The 24,755-nt window shown below is 39.2% G+C and overlaps 1 protein-coding gene across 1 annotated transcript in view; it reads right to left on the bottom strand.

Annotated features, from left to right (window-relative positions):
- The window catches only part of LOC132262149 (protein O-mannosyl-transferase Tmtc3), a 106,622-nt gene that overhangs the window by 22,621 nt on the left and 59,246 nt on the right, over positions 1 to 24,755 (bottom strand). The window contains exon 4 of the mRNA XM_059761301.1: positions 16,123 to 16,222. Coding sequence (XP_059617284.1) covers positions 16,123 to 16,222 — 100 coding nt within the window. The remainder of the gene's footprint in view (positions 1 to 16,122; positions 16,223 to 24,755) is intronic.

Here is a 24,755-nt window from a genome sequence, read left to right as displayed (position 1 = left end):
CAACGAAAGGAGTTGGATTAACGTGGAAATAATTATGATGTCTTCATACAAAACGTGGTGCAAATTGGAGTTTAATTGAGCAAGAGTGATGCTCCATATGTATTTCTCGGAGCTTTCTCCGGGATGAAAAGCTCTCTCTATCTCAGTGGAGTGATTCAGTGAAGTACTTTATGGATCGAGGGGCATTTAACTATTCGAATTGCGAGATTTTAGCGGCAAACTGCTTCCTTTTTCTCCATCGAAATGGTTTGGAATTAAAAGTGGTAAAATATTCAGGATATTTGCACAGCAAGTTTCTGTTTCAACAAATTGAGGCATTTCTCAATTAATTTTGCTTAGAAAAATCAATTTTATTCCTTTTTAGGTTATGTGATTGAATAAAAACAGATTTCGGTGATTAAATAACCCTCAAAATCATCAAATTTGTATTTTAACTGGAAATATTTCCTTTTTGAGCATTTTTGAGCATTTTTGATCGAAAAAAACTTTATTTTGGCTTAGAAAAAGCTTAAAAGACAGTCATAACCTTTAAAAATCTAATTTCAGCCTAGAAAAATATATTTTTGTTTAGTTTTTTCTGCGGTTTTAGCTTCAAAGTGTTAACTTCAACTTCCTGGCTTGAACAGATCATGAATTATGTATCAATTATGTGTCAGGAAGTGGTGTACAGATTTGAGTCATATTATCTCCCCCTTGTTCTGCATTTAAAGGCCTCTCAGCAATCGTCTGAAATAGTTTTAATTAAGTGACTGTGTGAGGTTTTATTCACAGTAAATTCTGCACTTCCGTGAGTGGTTTTTCCGGGCAAATGCAAGTGATGAAAATATTTTCCTATTTTTGAAATTTCATTTTCTACGACTTCCCTTCGTCATGCCACCGGTGGGAAATTGATTGAATTCTCCCATCCCATCAGAGGGTTTTCCACGTACACTTGAGAACTGGGAATTACATGGAAGAAGTACGAATAATAAATGGCTTAATTAGACGAGAGAAGGAAGCCAAATAAATACAAATATTAATTGAGAGTAAACAGTGAATGTTTCAACCCACACACTTTGTGCAGAGCTTTTCATTGAAACTGTCGTGCTCATGATGTAAACTTTCAAATTCATCCCTGAGAGAAGTTTGGGTTGATTGAAAGAGAAACGACGCTGAGTGTTGAGCAAGAAAGTTGTGCTCTTTATATGGGATATCAAAACACACCCCATTGTACTCTCCTGCCATCATTATCTTAATCACGATGTGTATCCTGCAGAGCGCGATGCTCAGAGAATTTGCGCTTAAGACGCTCGATGCATTATTCCGCGCCACTCAGGTATGGATGATAAATATAAATTATTTATAAATTCTCAATCTTCACCCACCGCGTCCCGCTGAGCCGAGGCTCAAGTGCGCCGTGAGTGTGTGTGAGAGTCAGAAAACACACGGTGAACTTGAGAAGGAATCTTGGCGGAGATTTACTTGTCTAGGACAAATCTCGTTTATGAATTTATATCCGGGATGCGATGCGTCTCCAGAGCACCACTCGCTTCATCCCCATCCGCAGCATCATTTCCCGTCACACCCGAGACGCGAGATGACGTCGCACGGGAGACGGGAAAAAATATTTATGAACCTCCTTATTTATACGTTTGCTTTTGCTCTCGAGCATCCATTTATTTTCCACCCTCGCGTCGTTTGATATGGCGAAAAAAGAAGAAAGAAGAAATCTCCGATGTGCGTTTAGCAGTGTTAAGGAACCGCCATATCTGCAGTAAATTACCACCCAAAACTCATGCTCCACCCTGACATTCTGGCATGTTCACCCGGAACTGTCTTGTCACTTCAATTTAAATTCCACCACCGTGCAACAACACACTTTATCTCTGGCTTGTTGTCTTTCTTTTCTAATACTCTCGTAAAACCATCTATTCACGGATGAACTGCCGAAATGCATTCCCTGTTTTGCAAGACATTAAAGTTCGACAAGGATTCGGTTCTGTTTGGCGGTTGGCATGTGCTTATAGATAAATAAATAACACTGCTTGAGTGGATGCTGCCAATTGAATATTTCAAAATGAGTGTGGCTTCAGAGGTGGCAATTCTGCATCCGCAGCCAAGAGTGATCAATGATACAAAAGGCTGATGGTGAGAGAAAACCAGAAAACACGATAACAGGAAGAATGATAGAAAATGCACTTGCTTTAATTTTCTATACAATATTTCTCACAATTCTCGAAAAGCTCCGTGTTGAGAGCTTTCACACGATCGGCTTTCTTTCGCCTCTCTTGGCTTCATAAACAAGGGGGAGGGAAAATTAAAAATTGCCTTATGAAGATGCAAAAGTACACTAAATAATTACGGTTATTGTTATAACTCTGTGTAAACAAAGTTTTACCTATTAGGATCAAGACTTTTCCTTCCACTTAAGCGATATTCGCACTTTTATTGACGGTCTGGATGTAATTCAGCGATAGAAAGTATCTTTAATGCCCATCATTCAGGCAAACCATTTAAAAATGATTCGACAAAAAGGCGTTTTTGTCAATAATTCCAGTGCATGCAAATGAAAAAATGATGTGCAGAGAAGTATTACATGCAGACCAATTAATTTGTGGTGACATTTTAAAAGGAATTGTCTCTCAAAGTGCCAATAAATTGGATAAAAATTTAAACACAACAATAGACTTTGTCAGAATCATGAAATCGCACGTGAGCTGAATAGCTTTTCATAGTGGAAAAATCAACAGTTTTATTCAATCAACCAAAAATATCGCTGCAATTATTTGAGGTGCAATTTAATGAGACAAGCAAGGGGTGGAAAGGGAAAGGGGTTGGAGGGACTCTGGATGGGCAACACTATTGCAACACTCGGCAATGGAGCTGAGAATTAACGATTGCGCTGTGCTTTTGGGGTGGTGGAAAGCTGCTTTCTTGATTGCTTAAGTTCATTTATGGGGTAAAAGTGTGTGTTACAGCCATTATTGAGTTTACCCATGAAACACTTTCGCGTATTCTTACTTTAGAGCTTCGGCTCTCTATCTCTCGTCGTATTTCTCTTCCCCCTTTTTTTTATAGTATAAATAATAAAAGTATAACGCATTATGTGCAAGAGAAGAGTCCACTCCTTTTGTACATTTTGTTTCGTAATGTATAAAAAACAATAAATTTGCTGCTTCTTTATGGGTTTCGCTATAATCTTGCTGTTTTATTATGCTCTCGCCCGCCCGCCTCGAGCGCCACGGGGGCGAAATTGTATTCTTTCTCCAGGGTAATAATCATCGTTATACATAGCATGGAGATAATGGTCCAGTGCACTCCCCAAAAATCACTGTGATGAAAATTCAGTGAATTTTGGGCGAATGAGCATCAACGGAACAACAATAAAAATGTGTAGACACATCACAATTTGCACCGCCCAATTTTAGTATTATGGATTCTCCCTGTGTTCATTTTATGACAATCTTAAGGAGTTCCCCAGCATTAAAGACCATCCCTTGTCTCTCACCGGTGTATTTGTAATTGTTCGGTGAGTTTAGCCCATTAGAGAATTGGAAGACTTCAAACTATAGTGAATTAAAGTGTCTGATTTATTGTGATGTGTGTAAAGATATCATATTTCCACTTGAATTTCCTGGGAAAAACACTGTCTGGTCCATAATTTATGTCTATTTATTGGGGAGCAGAATGAATTTTGACGCTATACTTTTCACATTGCTCCATATTGTCTGCAATTTGTCGATATACGTGATGGAGCATCCACAGGGATTCCTTTCACAGCCACAAAGCACTGGCAAAGCTCAATGGTTTACGGTTCATGAAGCTTTCTCTCCAGCATCGACAAAGTTGGAGAATCTCCTCGATGATTTTGATTCGTTACAAGTGTACTGTATATTGTTGTATTTCCGGGGGTTATATTTTACCCGTTTTGCCATTATTTACCCTTATTATTGTTTATTGCAAACATTTATGTACTTTTCTTTGTGTCACAAGTGACTGTGCTGCTGCTCTTTCTCCATCACGCTGTCGCAAGGAGTGTGTAACAACAAAAGACACTTGCCAAAAGGTGGGAAATGATGAAGATTCATTTGACGTGTCTTAATTTTTCATCACAGACACGCGGCAAAATGAATATTTTCCACGCCTAATCGCCCTGCATCACTCACAGTTGTGCGTATAACGCCAGGGGGGAAAAGTCTGTTTGATGGTAAAGTATTAAAATAAGTAGAGATAATTTATCATTTCTCCACCAATTAATACAATTCAAACGATTTTTCAATTACCACTTCCTCCCCCAAACCCTCACCCCCGCCAGAGAGTGGCCAATTTGGGCCCTTCATCGCGCGATGGTATAAATTGTGAAAATTTCTCCCATACAATCATTTAAATGTGAAATTGCCGCAAAGACGGAGGAAACAAATTCATTGTATTTAAATTGGAATCCCTTCATATTAGGAGAAAATTGTATTTTCAAATTGTTCGCAATTTGCATAAAAATTCAGCACGAGAAAGGAGAGGAGAAAATTGTACAACAGAAAATTTCTACCAGCGCGCTGTGAAAAATTATTAATTTCCTCTAGCTTATTTTAATTTTAATGAGTCTCAACTTCCCAACCACTTTCTCAACCATTCAACATTGCGATAATTGCATTTTTCCGTTTAGCTAGAAAATTTTCACTGGAAGTCCTTTGCTTTTTACAAAAAAAAAAAATATGGCGAAAAAGCTCAGTGCATTTGGTGTTGCGTCGAAGCTTTTTTTGCGGCAAGTTCTGAGAATTAAAAAATTGTCCTGCTGATATTCAGAAGCGCATTGTGATGAAAGTGAGTAAATTTATTTGATAACATTTATTTGCCCAAAAGAGAGGAAAATTCGTAGTCTCTCAAATATTAGTTGTTAAGTGTATTGAAAGTTTGCAGAATCACTTCCTGAAGACAATCGCAATAAATAACGTAAACAATTGCTGGAGGCGAAATCAGCGCTTCAACAGTGAATACAAAACAATGCTCAAGAGTTATTCCCATAAGTGGGAAAGGGGTTGAAGAGATTGCGAATTTAGGAACTTACTATTGTGCTAAATACCATAAATATGTGACGAAGAGTCAAAAAGTGAGTCCCTGAAGTGCCGAGACGAGGCTTTATTGAGTCCAAAGGAGCAAAATAAGGAGGAAAATCCCTCATATCTTAGGGGTTTGGGGGATGTCTTCATTGCGGGACGCGTGCGGATAAGAAGCGGCAGACAATGTGAAATGGTAACATGGAAAGTCGAGGGATGACTTTGTGCAAACAACACGTAAACAGAAAAGTTTTAATTGACGCAATTATCTGATCTGCAAATAAGAAAAGTGGATTCTGATAGAGAATTATCACACAGACGCTGGCGGGCGCCTGTTGCCTGATGGGCGCATGGGGGCGAAACAATGCGCGCCCTCCCGGATGTCCTGGACCGCACACGACATTCCGATTGTCTTGGGCGCGCGCGAACGCACCGGAGAGGACGGGAAGTGGTGCGCGGGGGTGGGAATTGTTGAATTTTGTGTATGGCAGACACGAAACCCATCATGTTGAAGAAATGAAAATCCCCACGAGACGAGCAGCAAGAAGTGAAACACAATACAATCATCATCGGGGGAGTCGAAAGGAGAGGCGCCCCTGAAAAATGATGATGATGGGAAAGCGATTTATTTTTTTCTTCTTCTCTTCTCTGTTTCTCCATTTTTATTTCATTTCATATTTTCCCACCTTTCCACCCCACGTCCCCCCCCAAAAACGGCCGCGCCAAGCCCAATCACACCCTCCACAGATACTTAGGAAGTATGTTAGTGAGGTATAAAAAATATTTTCTACATCGTTTGTCGCCATAGTATATTATTTATGTAACGTGAAAATCGTTTGCTGAAAAATTCCACATAACATTCACCATTTTGCCGGGAGTCTAGCATTTGGCGACAAGATAAAGCTGTTTTCCAAAATATTCTGTCACACACTATATTACACAGACCGTATTCACGGCTTCAACCCACCCCGTAATGGGACACCCCTTCAGTATCACCTTATGTACTTGAGGAGAAGACATGCTTTCGGTGGGGGTAGTTTGGGCAAATAGGACATTTAACTCCATGAACGGAGCAAATGAAGTCGTTTCGTGCTCAAATTTCACTTTTATGCTCATATCGCTGAAATTTAACAACGCCACAATTTACCACTGACAAGAGTTGTGATTCAAATTTCCACCATCATGAAACAATCAACACAATATTGGGGCAGAAGTGTATACTTTTATATTCCACTCCACTCCCCCCCTCCCCAGGTTAATTGGATTTCCTTATTCAGCGCAACAGCAACAACAAATTGCGTTGGCATGAGTGAGAGAGAGGAAAAAATCCTCTTTAGGGCTAAATCTCTTAATGTGCTGTGCAAAATAGATAATTATATACATAATGCATCAATGCAAATTATGCCCCAAGTGATCATTATTTCAATTGCGTAATGCCCGCTTTTTGTATCTCATTCGTGAGTCATTGCGAAAATCAACTGACCAGCAATACAATCAGCGAGGCTAATCAATTTTCCATGCGCATTTTGGGGTAGAATGATTGTGGCCTGGAGAATTGCGCGCCAAAGGCGGCGGGGGTTTCAATGTGCTGCAAATGGGGCATCATTAAAGTGCACCCTCGCCATGCGGGGGTGCCCAGGAATTAATCGAATGGGGCGAATGGAGAAGACAGAGTTTGCAGATTATACCTGGGAATAATCAGAGGAGTCTTTCGCTACAATGGGCGCGCCACATATTTTTCTCTCATTACGTATGGCGTATAGATGTGAAGATTATTGAAATAATGTGTACACAGCAATCCGCATACTGGATATACAATAGGCTTGTGTTAGGGGGGGGCGCTGCAGAGCGCACATCTGCCGGGCTGTGGGACGATTCGCCCAGATTCGCGCCACCCCGGCGGTGGGGCTGTAATGTGAATGCTTGGCATGCTGAGATATATAGAGGCATATTTACATGCATTATGTGAAATATAGATTTGTGTGAGCGTGTGTGGGTAATTTATAGCACCCGGAGGACTCCATAAGAAGGAGGCTTAAGCCTCCAGATGAGAACAATGACAGCTTCCCATTGTGACTGCGGCGCACTGTCGGTGAAATTACACTTGAATGTTAGTTACGATGATGTGTGGCGGGGGAATATTGGGTCAGGCAATATGTGCGATATCCTGGTGGCGCCATTCTCAAGTCAAACACCAACATCAGCTCCAGCTTCTGGACCGCACACGGCAAATTATGCATGTATGTGCGATCTATACATTCCGCAGCGCCAGGGCAGATGGTTAGGTCGTTATTGAATATTTATACGGGAGGGTAAATTTGATTTCAATGAAGTTTATGACTTCTCCTCTGCCCAACCCGCAAGCCCACGCAAGCACATGAGTAATGGAAAGACGAGATCTGACAGTGCGGTGGAATTAGGTGAAGATTTTGGGGGTGGATTTGCCCTAAAAACACTATTCACCCTCACACATACACACACATTTGGGCCTCTCTGCTGGGCATTTGCATGTTCAGCCAGACCTTCGCAATTGTCTCTGCCTCTCGGGATGAACACAATGCAAATACCCACACCCCCATCAGCTCAGGGGGTGCCTAATGCCGTGGTGAAGAAAAAAGCGGCGAGGAGAGATTTAGTGAGACACTCAAAATTCTAACTTCCCAGGATAAGCTCCCCAATGAACAAGGCGGAATTACGGTGAATTGCTCCAGTGCGAAGCAGTGGAAAAGGATTAGGGTGGGATGAAAGATTGAGATAATAGGAAAAGCACTGCTTCTGGGCCAATTCTGTGACAAATAGTCATGATTTAATGCCACTTGATTATCGCGGTGGTTTTAATCTCGCTGTTCAGCAACACACCAGCTTAACCCTGATAAGGATACCATTCTTCCGCGTCGCTGATTGAGCCGAGAAGGGACACTTGCCATACGGCAAGAAAAGAAGGGAGAGAGATTGTGACTTTCAGCACAAGAATCAAGGGTGTTTTCTTCAATATAGTCTGACTTAATAAATTGATGGAATTGAAAGCACCAGAATTAAATATAATGAGAAATTATTTTCGTGAAAAGTTACCCCAAAAAGTCACCTCACAGTTTGTTTCCTTTATCGAATTACAATATAAATACTGTCAAATACTCAGATGGAAAGATTGATAGGGAAAAGAGATCCACTGACAGTCACTGTCTGTTCAATTTCATACACTTTTCTGGGGATATTTTTCCCTCAAAACCACCCCATTTGATGGGGTGCAAAGCCAACACTGTGATGCATTATGTATCCGTGATGACGAGAGAAATGCAATAAAAATAATAGTTCAACGTTCACGCGAAGAATGAAATTCTCACGAAAGTGGCTTTGTTATGGGCACTTTTTATCCCTGTGAATCATCCACTTCTTGCACAGCAACAGCACTTCTTTTTCAAGTGCTTTTTTCCCCGGGCAAAAGTGCTTGAGAAATTTTAACTATCAATTTTGCCATGTGAATGTCATGAATATTCGGAAAACCCTCTGAACGTTGACTGAGGGATGGAGGGTGTATTTTCTCGAAAAAAAGTGGTCTCTGGCTTTTTGGGGTTGCACGAGCAGGAGGTTTTCGCAATTAATCAAAAAGTAACCAAACTACGGTTTTAATTAAATTGCAACTTCCCTTCATTTTGCAGGGGTTGCGCCACATAGTCATAGCACTGCTCACACAATCAAAAATAATTGCGGCGAAATTAAATTACACCGTGTCCTGAGAGGTTTCCCAAACGAAGATGGAGATCATTCATTAAATGCTATGTTGAAAATACACCAGGAGGAAAATGAAGGAAGCACTCAATTCATTTCTCTCATCGAATTGGGGGGAATCACGCGGTAAAAGTTGCTCTTCCACCCCCTTCTTTCAGCCCCTCGAGGGCTGGGGCAATGAAAAATTATGCGCGATTTCTAATTAATTGGAGCCAGTGAAAATTAAGAGGTCATTAAAACCCCGCAGCCAGAAATACTCCGCAAATTCCCATAATTATTTACTGTGTGTGTCTAATTTCTTGAATTGTGCAAATAAGTAATGCATCCAGCTTAAAAAAAAAAACTATAAATTTTATTAGCAATTATTAATCAGTTTTGCTATAATATTTGGAACAATTAAACATTATTTGATGATTGTATTTCTCGCTATCACGTCATGAATAATTAAATAATTGCTGCAAAAGTCAGTAAATCACATTAAACCCCGAAAAACTAAATAATTTACACCCTGGGCTAATAATAGCTTTTGTTCATGGGCAAAATCTACTTGATATGTACATATTGTTATATTATTATTTGGTAGGATAATATTTATAAGCTGATATTTATTATGAAATAAATATATTATGTTATAATTGCAGAATAAATAACTTTTCAATCACTCTAAAACTGTAATTTCATACCAGAAATACCGGAAAATTTAGCCTGCCCAATTGATGAGAGGAAAAGGTGGAAAATTGAAGATTGTGCATTGTTAGGGTGAATTTCATGTGATTCTGAATCGTTCATTGCGATTCACGAAGTGAATTTGCACTCTTAATTATTGCTTGTTCTCCCAAATTCAATTAGTTTCACTGCTCTGAATATTTCAAGCAATCGACAATTTCTGTTAAGTGTATTCCTTCAGTATTGCATTAATTTAAGCGATTATGTTCTCACCTCAACACACTTGCGCTGGTATATGCGGAATGCTCTTCCTCAAGCAATTCAGTGCTCAAAACAGTGGTGCTCTTAAGGGATTTATGTAGTATATATCATCTGGCAGAGTGGATATCGATATTAACCTGTTTGCAAGGATCTTCACTCTCTCTCTATCGTCTCACAACGACCAGGCGGAATCAGTGTTGCGGAAAACATTTGATTTGACTAAATGGCGTATGTTCTTAGAGTGAAACTGATCCACCCTCCCCCCATGAAGGGGTGACGAAGGCAAAATAAATAAGTCATTACACATGAAAAACATGCGACACGAGTTTGTGATGAGGCCATAAAATAAAAATGAACATCAGTTTTCAGGATTCCACTCATGTGAAAGTGTGTTTCTGCTTCAATAATTCACTGTACCGAATTACAGGGATGATGATGATGTGATCTTAAAAAATCAATGAAGTGGACAAAATACACACACAGAACATCTACTTGGGAGAGAAGCGCAGGCACTCGACATCCGCATGACCGTCTTCTTCCCGGCTGTCGACAGAGAGAAAGAGAGCTAGAGCAGCTCATCCTCAGTTCCGGGCCATTGTATGGCCAGTCGGGTTACAATAATGCTCAGTGCGGATGGATTCTGGTTCCTGTATCGCCATCATCCATCCCCAATCCACCCCCATTGTGCTCTTTTATTTTATTACATATCTATCTGGAGACATTGTCATCCGCTTCACTCTCTCTCTGGGTCTACAAGTTTTCTCTGCATGACAGCGAATCCCTCAGTTTCCCATCATTGTCAGCGCCTCATCCCCTCATAAGGGGTGTGCGGGGTGGGAGAGGGGGGGATATTTATTGTTGTATTTGTGTGCGTTCACAATGGGCTGACGACGGTGGAAAACTCAAATATCTTTCGGTTGGAAAAACAAGTGGAAATGGCCCGAAACGAAATATCCCCAGAAAACAACCCCCTTGAAAAATCAATTCTCCCCTTCGCTGTCCCTTTCACAAAAGGGAGGCAGAGAGAGATCTCTGGGAATATATGAATAAGATATTCGCGGGAAATCTTTTGAATTACCCCGACAATATCCTGTCAGCCGAAGAAATTCCATCTGCCATATATATAAAATATAAAATGTAGACCTTGATTTCAATTGGCAAAAGTGCGTATATATATTCTGGAAAAGTTTTCCCAATCCTCGCACTCACATCCAGAAAACCCAATTTAGAAGGATGATATTTGTCGTTTGAATTAAAAATGAGCATCTCTATATTCGGGGGAATTTCAATTGAAACGCGGCGCATTTCTTCGAATTTCTGGGATTTTGTGTAAGTTTTGTCACATTAAAAGCTCAGACATTTTTCACTTTTCCTCCTGCTCAACATCTATCAAAATTATGCTAAATACAGGTCAGTATATATATTCAAATATGTTGACTACATATGTGCATACTTCCGTAAGCCAAAATGGGGAAACTTCTGTGTCAATTCCTGTGCCATTCTCTTATCCCCCGAATTTCAATATCAATCGCTCTCATTTGTCGACAACCAAAGTCAAGGCATGTCATTTTAAATTTTGATATGGTGAAATTTGAATTTCAGATATATTTTGGAGTTCGCATTGCTAAATTCCCACTAAAATCATGTGCATATTCACCAAAATTTGACATTTATTTCCGGAAACAGGATACTTCCACCACTCAAAACATCCTCGCAGCACAAAATGTGCCGATCCCGATTGGAAATGAGTGCCCGAAACCCATAATAATCTTTTGTTGCTGTGTGCAAAATTTTAGGAAAATTCGTCATAAATTATAGCGCAGAAATAATTAGAGATAGCAAATCACTGGTGAAAATTCTGCTCAGGGGGGGATGAAAAGCAATTTGATGTGATTGAAAAGGACAGAAAATAAACCCTACACAGGTTGCGATGAATTTATTGCAAGTGCCAATGCAGATTTGCACGCTGCCGTGAGCAAAATATACCGTGTGCACATCTAAATGGTGTATATTTTTGCTCATTATAAATTTTGAAATTGCTTTCTGATGCATAATGGAAATATCGCTGTGACATTTGCTATCGAATGCATGGATTAAAACCGCATCTATTGAACATGGAGAGTTTACTGCGAAATTGTGCACAAATATATGAGGATTTGCGGTGTTTAGCAATGCAGTTGAAGCCTTAAAATGGAATATAAAAAATCAACAGATTTATTGAAGCGCATCTTTAACTCATTAAAGGGTAAATAATAATGCAATATATGAGTTTTTCATGCCATTTTTCGTGCTTGAATTATTTTTGTCGAAATATCTAAAAAAAAAAGAATTATATTTAAATATTTTTAGAATATTGCATTAAAATTTAAATTTAAATAGCAATAAAAGTCACATAATTTGCCACAAGCTGGATTCGAACGCCTAAAATTAGAACGAAATACAATTGGAACTCTAACATGCTTTTGAAGTTTAATTTGCTGTCCTCTGGCGGCAATATATGGAGAATATAATCAAGAAATTCATACGATAATCAAATATTTTAACATTCTCGCCTGACTTTAACGTGTTGATCATTTTCGTACAGAGGGCTGAGTCTTGAAATTCGTCAAAATCAGAATCAGTGGAAATTGATTGATTTTGAGAAATTTGCGAGTCTTGAGTAAAAATCAGTCAGAAACCGAGTCAAAATTGGCTCAAAATCAATCAACTCGTGTTGACATGAGATCATCGAGTCAACACGATTGCTTAATGTCTCAATTTTAAGATTTAACTTCAATTAGAGTATCAAATGGCCATCGATGGCATCGGAAATGGATAATAGAATAATTATTTTAATTGTTTTTAATTTTATATTGATAATTTTCCTTATTACAGCCGAGATATAAACATCTCTTTTCTTGCGCTCGCGTAAGAGGCTCAGAGACGGAAAATAATTTCTTTCCATGCGCGCTACCTAGTCCCTGAGAGTCCTTTGCAGTGTCGAGGCAACGATAATCCAAATTTTATTATGTCATACATAATCCTTGCCATAAACATTTTCAGTTTTGAAGGTATCTTTAATTGAATGGAATTCCCAAATTCTTCGCTCTTTGCTTAGTGCTTAAGTCTCATGAATTATGAATCAATGAACTGAACATGTGGTCAGATAGTACAAAAAAAATGGATGGAGAAATTTTTGCAAAGGGGAGGAAGTCGATCCCCATCTCGTGGGGCACCTCAAGATCACTCGCAGAAGTCTCATTCTGCTCCTGGAACTTCTCGTATAACCGCAGGAGAACATCTGTACGTTAATAATGCACATTATTCACATATTTGTCGCCTGAGGGTGTAATTTTTAGCCTTCTTAAGGCGTGGGCAGACACCCCAGGATAATTCCTTGGGGTAAACGTTAGGCTTGTGGAGCATTTTTATCATTTTCTGCCTCAAACACCTCAACTTGGCTCAAATCAAAACAACAAAATGACGTTTCTGCCTGCGTTTCGAAAGCATTTCCCCTCCCGAAAAATTCCGAAGGCTGATTTTGACTCAAGACTCACGAAACTTTCAAAATTGTGATCATGTCAACAAGTTAAAAATCGATGAGGTTCTGTTGATTCTGATTTTGACCATTTTCAAGACTCAGCCCTCAGTTTTATTTGGGAAATTATCGCGGAAAAGCATCTCTAATAAGGTTAATTAATTCCCAATCTAAGGTCAATTACTTGTCACTCAGATTGCATGTGTTTCGTGTGTTATCTACAGCCGCATTCTGCAGAATTGTTTGTGTGTTGTGTGTGGAATTAACAAATGTGTAATTTGAATAGAGACTGACTGGAGCATGACTCTGTGAGATATTTTGTGGATGAATTGACGAGAATTGTCAAATGAGATTATATCATCTCACAAAGGCATTTCCAATACATTATTCAAAACACACAACAAACAATGTGCATCGAGCGCTGGAAACTTGGAGCATATAATGCTGGAGAATATATGTTTGAATAGAATTTTTCTGTAAGCTGAGGCGAATTTGCATGTTTATCAGTGTTGCATAAATGCGCAGTTGAGCATGTGAGAGAAAGAGGAAGTTTGAGGCAACAATTTGCAAATGCATGGCATCAAAGTGCCTTTTTCCGTGAAGGAAGTTATGGTCAACTTCTCTAAAGTGTGTGTGTGCGAAGAAAGTGTCCTTGTTAGATGGCGGAACAGTAGACAGGATAATATGTTCAAAGCCCGAAAGCCGATTTGGTGTGACGCTTCCAGTTTGGCTGGATGAGTTTTCTCCGTCTGGGAAGAAAATATATATAGAGAAATCGCTAAAGCCACAAAGCTAACTTTCTTTTCCACTTTGATTCCTAATACCGTCGCACCCAGAATTCACTGAATGTCCGTCGAGGAGTTTCCTTGCCTTTGAGGGGGTTGTTAATATTGACTTTGAGTCCGTTTTCGACTGCATCGCGATTTGTTTCGTGGTTTCGCAGAAAGTTTCTTTCCAAATTCAAACATCTTAGAAAAAAGGATGACAAAATATGTTTTTTTCATCATTTTTCTATTGAAGATACAAATTAGAGCATTAAGAGAATATTTAAGATCAGTTTGAAGTTCATTTTTAGACATCATTTGAACGTGAATAAGAATTTAGTAAAGGAAATACATTCTAAGCGTTTAAAGGGTAAAAACTTAAAGTAAAAAATCTAAAACTGTGTTAAATACAATAAATACAAGAAGATTTTGCAAGGAAAACGTATTTTTCGGGTGTAAAAATAATATTGTAGTAAATTTTAAAAAGAACTTATTAATACTGAACGATTAAAGGGTTCTTAACGGTTTTAGCATTTTTACAGATTCTCGTTTTTCAGAAAATTAGGAAGTTTTCCCAATGTCAGAAACATTTTTAACGTAAAACCGTAAATATCCGATTGAAGATTAAGTATTTGAGGAAATTTGTCAATTCATTGCGGTATTTTCAAGCTGTTCAGCTGAGAAATTCATCTTCTGCTCATTCAAAATAGCGTACAATGATTTTATAAATAAATTTTGGAAAAATAACAAGACACAATATCTTGTTATCTTGACACTGCATCCCCAATATTAGCAACCCCTTGTCCCTTGCCCACCACCGTCTCGCCATGTCTTCTCCTCTCATTGGGGGATTTGGCACACATTGCACACTGAGCAAGTTTTCGGACTTGGTCACTCCGCTTTTTTCAGCACAGTTTCTCCCAACATTCGTCCAGAATTCTGTAACATCACTTGAGCTCCGTCTGCAATTGACCAACTTTAAATTTCAAACACTGTGAGGTGTTCTTTCCAGCGCTCTGCAAACTCTCGTTACAGAATTCACTGGCAATTACGTGAATGTCACTCAAATGAGGGAAACTACCTCGTCCAAGTTACACCACTTGTGCAAAGTGTGGACATGGATGATCATCTATACATCCTTGCGGCAACTTTTCCCACACGTTCCACACTTTTCCCGGCTGTGGGTGGAGGTGGAGGGGAAAGGGTGTGCGCTTTGGCCCCAAAAAATGTCAAAATAAATTAAATTTCCCAATTAGTTCCATTGCTGAAAATTCAGCAGACAGTTTTGGGGATGGAATACTTCTTCACTCCCGGGTTTTAATACATAAGGTGAATTCTCCATTTAATTATACATTTCCACCGTGGGGCTCTCTATTCACTTTATGCAGAATTAATGTCTATTGTCAGACAGAGATTGCCACTGGGTTAAGCATTGTCCACATAGTGTCAATTAGAAGCTTTGCCTTTGAGAAGCAGCTTGAATTTGAAATTCTATAGCATTTTGGGGGTGATATTGAATTACAAATGAGCTTACAATTCTGGAGGAAATTTGATTTTTGCCATGGAAAGATGCTTTAAAATCACAATTCAAGCTAAAATGATGTTTTGTCAATTGAAGCGTGGGTATTTTCGATTTCGTCGAATCAATTAGCTGGATGAGAAGTCAAAAAAGAAAGATAAATATTGATCTGAATGATTCACTTAATTGCACTGCGATAGTAATTAATTTCCCTCAAACATTGATAGAGTCTTAATGGACTGTTGACAGACTTTCCCGACCATACTTTTCCGGGGGGTTTTTGGGGGGAGTGGGGAAGGGGTGAAGGAGATTGAAAATCCATAAATATATTTCCCTCTTTTGCCCTTCAATTTTGACACGTTTCGTGTGAAAGTGGCACTCAAGTGGAAATCACCGCGAAGAAAGAGCTGACTTTCTCGATCCCTTCTCAAATGATTTGCCAGCTCGAGTGGGGGAGGGGGTGGGGGGATATGAAAAATCAGTTAAGGGAAGTGCATCAAATGAAACTCTCTGCCATTGAATTCACTCCACTGATTAATGGTTGAAATTGTATGAAATAAAATGTGCGCGAAGGGGTGAACAAAGGTGGGTTGGCTTCAGGTGGGGGTGGTTTAGGATCCAATTGCCACTCACCAGTGGATTTCTTCTGTTCTGTCGCCCTGGCGTAGCTGAGAAATGCAGCCAGAAAGAAGACTGATGATAGAGTTTCGGCTCTGCCAACAACACCTGTGACCTGCAGAAAGAGAAGAGGAAAAACACCATAAAGTGAGAGAAATATTTTATTATTTGACATAACATTGGAACGGTTCATATTTTTTGATATTTCACTTCAGGGTGAACGAGTGAGTCTCGAACCTCAATGTGCCAAAATGTGTGTATTTTTGTACTCTCTCTGGGTTTTCGCCATGGCCAGAAAATGTGAATTTGATGGGTGAGTGTGTGTGTGTGTGGAGGAAAATTGGAAATAAAATATCTTCTTAAGTGAAAAATCGCACATATTTTTCAATTTTATTGCACAAAAAGCAGCAGTGGCTGCGAGAGGAGTTTCCCCGAAAATGCCATGAGACAGTCTTTGGCGGATGGAAGCAATAGATGGGATTTCTCTTGCCATGCAATAAATTTGTCTCTGACTGCAGACTGTTTGCCATATGAGTGTTCGCTGTTGGAAATCCATTTAAGCGCTTTCCATTGCTTTCACAACCCCTCAAAAAGAAAAACGCAATTTAAGTGGGATAATTTTTAAAGATATTTACAAAAGGAGGAAAGTCACTCGCGATTTCAGACCACTAACTTTATTTATGTTCAGTCATTTTTTGATCACATATTGCCACTAGAAGACAGCAGTTTAAAAGCATGTAGAAGTTCCGATTGTATTACCTAATAGCAAATTAGACTTTAGGTGCTTGAATTCAGGCATGTGGCAATTTTTTGTGACTTCTATTTCAATTTTTTGCCGTTTTTGGCTAATGTGTGGAGAAATTTATACAAATTTTATACAATATTTAAAGAAATACAATCTGAACTTCTACATGTCTTTCAAACTTGGTCAGCTGATCATCTGTTGATAAAACCGGGCTTTTTCTACGCGAATATCTCAATTTTCGCGCTCAAATTTCCTTCTCTCCTGGCCAGGATCACGCCAGAAAGTCATAAAGTGTGAAAATGCATGAGAAAAGAGAGAAAATTAAGCGAAAAATGCGGTATGAGTAGCATCTGCTGCCCTCTGGCGATAATATAAGTAAAAATCAATTTTTTTTAGACCATTTTTGAGATTCCTCAAAAACCAGTTGCTATATTAAATGCCCTTGTCTGTGTGTTGTGAGTAATTTAGGGAGGGAAAATGAAGAAAAAACTGATGAGGTTCTAAAAGTGCCATAAGTTTTCCTCAACCATGATGCGCAATTAATACCAGTATTATATGACGCATGCAAAGTAATTTACAGACACTCAGTCTCATTGATATTTGTGTGGTGAATTTGCCAGGATAAATAGTGGCTGGAAGAGCCCCAGGAGGAAATGAGAAAGTCTCTGAGATAGTAAATAAGAGTGTCTCGTGAAAGTGAAATATTGCTGGGGAGAAAATAAACTTCCTCGGGTATGTCTTAATATTGAGCATTCTTTCATATATGAAAACTTTCCTCAAAAATACACCACAGGGACAGTGCGGAGATGAAGGATCCTCGGCAATTTCATCCTCATTTCTCTGTCGTTTGGCCAACGCAAGAGCGCCAGTGTGTGTGTTGTGGAACAGTAAATAATTTTTCCACACAAATTCCTGTGTGCGAAAGCTTTGGGAATTTCGTAATTTTGTGTGTGTGGATTTTAGTGTCAAACTTTCTCTCTCTCCCCCCCCAACTTGCCAATTTTGTTAACCCAAGCACCTTTTTCCGCATCGTCCTATTTGTCCAAGCTTTTATTATCTTCCAGCACCACTTCCACGTGCACACAAACATTCACTCAAGATGATACTTTGGGTAATAAAAAAAAACTTTGACGCCTATAATTCATCCCTTTCCCCTCGTCCACGAGTCCTGTTGCTCATCCCCATTAATGCCGTCGAGATATTGGCAGTGACGATGCGCTTCAGCCCTTGCAAAAACACACCCTCGCCGCCTGTCGACGGGGCAAACATGGAAAGCAACTCACCGGATAAGGGTGAAAGTAATCACACAGAATAAGACACACATAAATAACCCAGTGAAAACACTGAATTCTGCTGGGAATTGATTTCCATACTTTTTTGACGGCAGTCTTCAATCACTGAAATTACGCACGAGGGACATATTGGTTTTTCTCATTCACATAAAACACACTTTTTTCCGAATACCACTCGATATTTCATCAGGATAATGGATTTTTACTCTGCGGAGTAATGTTTAAAAACACCACAACTGAACTCAGAGATCCCTTAATCCCCTTAAACATCTCCAAAGGGAGGGAGAAATCCTTCAAATGCATGTAATGCACGCATATGTCACATTATATATTTCCTTCTCTTCGTGAAAGGTATTATAAATGACTTTTCCGTCCTTCCAGCCGAATCCGGTCGACTGTGAAGTTCTCCATGAATCTTTTTTTCAGTCCCTCCACAGCTGGAGATCTGGCAAAAAGCTCCCTTCACCCCCGCCCAAGAAAATGCGAACCACTTGAAAATATTTCCCTCTGATAGCGTCGACGAGATAAGGGCGAGTGTAGAGTGTACAAGGACTGTGGCTGCGTGCACTGGGAAGTTCTCAGTGTCCGTGGAACGTGAGAAAGTTTCCTTTTTCTCCCTCCGCCGACAGCAAATAGAGAAATCGATATTAATGCTAATGTAAGGGACGAGGGCGGAAAAAAGGTGAGGGTGGCGGAGAATTCGCCTTTTTAAACTCTTTGCAGATATAAATTGGAACGTGTCTGAGAGGCAATTTTGGCTGGGCTGTTCACGCCATATATGGAAATTTTATGTCATTTTTAATACATACAGAGCCGTTCGTTTTTGGGGGAAAAGCCATATATAATATGCTCACATATACTTTTCGCATGTGAAATATGAGTAACACATAATTCAATGATTATGAAAAGCATTCATTTCTCTCTTGTATTTGTTCGTTTGTCGGGAAATTAAATTGATTTCCAGGAAACATTTTAACGCAGATAGACTGAAAATGTTGGAAATTTGCAGCAAAAGCAAGAAATCAAGGGGAAGATAATGTGGTTAATATCTGTTCACCACTTCTGACTTCGGACTTCGTTGTTTGTTCATAACAAGACGAAAATCAAGTAATAACTGGAATCTAACTACAATATAACCGAAAAATAACCGAAAACTAACTGAAAACCTAACTACAACTTTAAAACTTATGTTTCCAATTCTTTAGTTAAGTTTCTTTTCGATTACGATTTACGATTTACGAAAATTACGATTTTTATTGAGTAAAAGTACGCAATTCTATCAATAAAGTAAAAAAATACTTTCAATTTAGGTGAGAGAATTTCTGCTTTAAGAAGCTATTTAATCTTAAATTAGTCACATAACCTAGAAAAATAGATCAAAATTGGGATTTGGATGGGATTTAATTTCTGAGAGTAAAATAATCAGACTTCTACTGATCTGTACACCACTTCTGACCATACTATCTGCCCCTTGCAAGAAATAGAAGTTAAATGAAAGATGTCAGACTGGATCTTTCGCTGTTGATCCATTTGGTCAACGTGCTTCAAAGTTTGTCGGGAATCTTAAACGAGTTTTATACACGAGTTACTAACTATGTCAATTTCTGCCACCCATCAACCTTCTGTAACCGAAATTACTCTGCAGTAATGGCAATTAGTATTCAATTTCTTGGCATGCGCTGAGAAGTTCGGGCTGAGCATGGAATTTAGTGCTGTGCGACGGTGTCATGTCGTAAAATGCTTGGCTATCGGGGTGTGTTTGCCTGTGTGTATGGTAATTGGATGGTGAAAAACAAGAGACGATAGCAAAATGACACCAAAAACCATTATTTCATGTGTTTATATCAACTCCAGGATATGGAATGATTTTCCCCCTATAAAGCGTGATGCGGAGCTAATTGAAATGCATTCATGTCTAGTCTGTTGACTCCTTTGAAGGTCCAGAACCCACCCAGGCTAAGTTCATGTCAGTACGTCTCTTGTTTTCAGCGCCAACACACACACACAATGGCATTCAAGCCACAGACACATAATTTATTGTGAATTTGCATTTCATTGAAGCCAGAAATGTGTTATTTAACCCAATAGCTTAACCATAGCATAAACATGTTTTTGGTCTTGCATTTTGACACGCTTTTCAAAATGGCACATCAGAGCGCTATATCATGGCGATTTTGGGTGATTTCGCGTGCATTTCGTGTCATTTATATCACGCATCGGATGACAAAGCGTCGCTCTTTCGACCATTGAAGCAAATATATGTAATTGTCCTGTCGCAAAACATTTTGCCAACTTTTGCAATCTGGAGCGCGAATTCCATCACAACTCAATCGACTTCTTGCAAATCAAGCATTTTTCCTGTGAATTTACGCCATTAAGTTGCGAACTGTCCACGTGAACTTGTCGAAACTATGCAATGTTTCGAGCATTTTCTCTGAGAGCATTAAAGGAATCTTCCGTCCGAATATCAAGCAATTGAGAATTAAGCTCTTTGTCCGCATGAAACTATATTGCACTTCAATTTGGGACTCACCACTGCACACACACAGGACAAAAGGGGATGAAGTGTGTCCTGCACAAAGGGAGGAAACTACCCTTGCAGCCGCTTAATTCAAATAAACATTTAATAATTCTCCTTGCCGATGCAGAGGGTGGTTCTCGCGAGGGTTTCGCCCAGCGGGAAGGTCGAAATGAAACTGTGTGTATTTACAATCGCATATGGCGAATGAACGCACGGCTGTGCAAGTGAAATTGACTTTTCTTGTTTGCGGCAGGTCATGAAGAGTTTTTTTTCCCCGATTGCCAATTGCATCATGTTTTCTCTCTGACGACGCGATATTGAGGACATTTCAAATACTGTCTAAATTGTCGATTTCGATAGATTGCAGTATTATTAAATATTCCCAAATCAAAAATTTCATCCAATAATTTAATTTTTTTTTGCACAAACAAAAGAAGATTCTCCTTCGATCTTTGCTGAGTGGAAAGAAAACCCATGAAATTCACCGTAGAATCGACTTTCAATTGCAAAAAAATTTCCTGTGAATGCTCAAAAGTGAGGAAAAAGCGAAGATTTCCGCGAAGATGCGGAGTGAAGAAGAAATCCTCTCATTTTCAGTAGATGTTTTCACCTACACCCCTTTTTTTTCCTGCCAACTTTCCACCCTTGGCACTCACTCTCTCAGACATTTTCAGTGCGGAGCTCAAGTTGCTGGCAGTGCAGAAAAACCATTGAAAATTTATCAAGAGTGTAGATAAAATTTTCTTTTCAATGACTTTTATTTTCAATGTTGTTTTATATTCAGGGGGTTGTTTGCTATGCGAGCTGTGCTTGTTTCCCTGAGACTTGACGAATTTTAAGAGAATCTCAGAGCCATTGAAGATAGTGCGGAATTTATTCTTGGCTAAGTACTCTCGATGGAGTAACTTTGCAATTCAGCGCCCCAAACCTTGTGATGGTGGTAGATGCGATAAGACAAAATCCACCCGCTTTTATACACACTTAATCAATTTTGGTTGGAATATATTCACTCCGTGTGGGGGTAAATTTATCATAAGAGTGCTTTCAACTGTCTCAAACAGACGCGATAGAATCCATTTTTCTTGCTTCACTCCACTCACAGGAATTTTAATAAAAGCATAAATAAATTCAAGACCCGACAGGAAAATATTTCCACATTGACTTTCACCTACATGTGGTTGGGGAAAGGGGTGAAAAATCATTTGACTTCCACAGTCTGTGTGTGTGTGTGTGTGTGAAAAACTTTGCCATCCCCAAACACTCGCTGGTTGCGGGCAAAGTTTCCCCACCAAAATTTCCACCATCCAGAGTTGAAAAGTATATGAAATGAATATTTTTTTTGCTCCGCAGCGTGCATATATCCTTCTTAACTGATGGTGCGGTTGTAAAAGCGGTGTTTGAAATTTTTGATTTGATTCTCCGCGTTCGAAGAGCCAGAATTGGGCAACAGTTGATGAATGTCTGCTCTTGACCTCTTCCTCTCTTCTCTCTCTATCGCTCCCTCTTCTTGCATTTTCGCTGGGTGCATTTCGACGGGTGAATAGAAAACTATGGAAAGCCAAAATCGTCATTTTTACAAGAGATCTAATTGAAAATTTAGCATTAATATCGCTGGAAAATTTGCTGAATTTACATCAAAACCCTCAAAATATCTTCTAATAATTATTATTTGAATTTTTTCAATATATTTTAGTGGTATTTTTTGAAATTTTGTGACAGAACGGCAAAGTTAATAGAAAAACTTAAAATATTACTTTCCAAAGTTGATTTTTAATAGTCTTTGAGAACATTTTATTCAGAAAAGTTCTAAAAATCTATGGAAAAATTGAGAAATATTCAGTCAAAGTCTAAGAAAAATTAGGCGTAATTCTGAAAATTTATAATAATTTTTCAAAGAGACTTTTTATACGCAAAACATGAAATTTTTTTCATTTGTGTTTTGTTTTTGATAAATAAGATTGTTTACCGTTTTCTCATAAGATACAAATCGTGGAATTTTTGTACAGAAAAAAGCTTTTCAAAAATACATAGAACGAAAAGTATGAAAAATCGACTTTTTACATTTTTCTCTGCACCCGTCGATCTTGCCCTCCTTCAAATCCAATTTAGCCACGGCGGCAGAAGAGTGCAGCAACTCTCGTGTGCTCCTCGGCGTCGAATAGCAAAATGTTGACAGGGCTAATAATTTATTGATTTCATTAAAACATTCCAGAAGTCGCGCTGCTTTGGCAATGAGCGTGAAAAAATGGCCCGAAATATGTGCTGGCAAACTGTGGTAAAAGTCTGGGGGCAAAAAAGGATCATGATAATAGAGACTGAATGCAATGTATAGAATGCATGCGGCTTCTGTCCTGCGACTCCTCTTTTTTTCTCTCTCTCATTGTTATTATGTGGAGAATGCTGCGCGCAATTTGGTCGCTTTTATTAAAAAACACCGATTCTGATGGCTTTCCCTTGGTATAACATGAGAACAGCACACATTCTTCTTGGCACCAAAGCGTCATACTCTCAACATTCTGACCGTCACTTTAGCTCAATTGGGAATTATCTCAGACAGAAATGGCACAAATTGCCCCTCTGGACGGTTTTTGGGTGGGAAAATCTTAAAGAGTCACTCTCAAATTTTATGCTAATTCCCAATTTACGTCACTAATCTGCCATGATTTCACCCCACAGCTCGGGATTTAATTCAATTTTTCCACAGCAGAGAAACCACCAGACTTGACCATGCGATGCACACAAAGTGAGTTTGTGTCAGAAATCTTCACTCTCTGTTAAAGTCATCTTTCTAGGCTCCGAAAGTTGCACACATTTCATGTCATGTCGCTCCCCATTTTTTTTCTTCCTCCAGGACTCGCTCAGCGCATATCATACTTGTAAATCACATGCGGAAACTCATATGAAGAGCGATTCTAGAGCATTTCATTATAAATTCAAATTCAGTTATGGTCAGGCCAAGTTTCAATTTGGTCAAAAAATCCTTCCCACCCCCCTGATTTTTGCTGCCAGGGCGGCGTTATAAATAATTTCCCCAACCCCCCTCCCTGGCATGGGAAAAGGGGTTGAGTGTGCTGTAAAATGAATTTACGGGATGCCCTGGTGTATTTCACAAAGTTCATGGCAAAGTATAGTTTTGGGCTAATGGGGAGGGGGTGAAAAAGGGGTGGCAAAAACCGACGGCTGTCAGGGCAATGCACATAAATCTCTTAGAGTGTAGTTCTCGAGCCCCTTCACGAAAAAAAAGGCAGCGGCGTTTATCAAAAAAGGAAAAAACAGAAGAAAAAGATTTCATTACTTTGGCTGAGGGTGTGAAAATTTTCCAAAAACACCCCCTCACTTATGTTCATCCACGTTCGCAGTGTTAAATCCCAAAGCTGGGTCTTCGTGCCACAACATTAAATCCAATATGGGACGAGATGGGGAGATTGGAGTCTTCGGATCCGTTGTCTTCCTATTCCTTCTTTTAAATGCATCTCTTACAAGTAATTTCAGTTGTGGGTGATGAAATCTGTTTGAAGGAAGCTCAGCGAGAAGCCTCGTAATCCCCTTGAGATGTGCCACACAGTGGACCGACGATTTATAAGGACAAAGAGCTCCTAAGGAGATTATGAGCACGAGGGAAATGGATGTCAAGCATTTGGCACACATATTTTCCACCGCAGATAAATGAGAAATCAATCGCTGAATCGTTGTGTGTTTAAAAGCTATTTATCGCACATTCAATTCACGTCAAAATTCACTCCGAATCTTCGATGGCAGATAATATCTTGATTCCATACCCAGAATTTATATATTGTCCCTGATATTGTGTCAGAAAGTGTAGTGCTTACGGGTGAAATTGTTCCTCAGCAGACGATCCTATATGTGTCACATTGCGTTTATTTTACTGCTTGCTGCTAAACTAAACGTATTATCTCAATCTTATCGCTCTCTCGTCGTCGTCTCTGAGGGCGTTGAGGGGTTAAAAAGTTATTTTCCGTGTGACTTACACTCTGTCACTTTTGCCCTCCCCCATTTGGTGGGATTATAAATTAATAATAAAAATTTATATTGCTGACATTATTAATTTTCAAAAGGGATTTCCCATCCG

The sequence above is a fragment of the Phlebotomus argentipes genome, unplaced genomic scaffold (genome assembly GCF_947086385.1).
Source record: "Phlebotomus argentipes unplaced genomic scaffold, Phlebotomus argentipes genome assembly contig_15, whole genome shotgun sequence".
NCBI classification, from domain to species: Eukaryota; Metazoa; Arthropoda; class Insecta; order Diptera; family Psychodidae; genus Phlebotomus; species Phlebotomus argentipes.
This window is presented reverse-complemented; position numbering and strand designations above follow the sequence as displayed.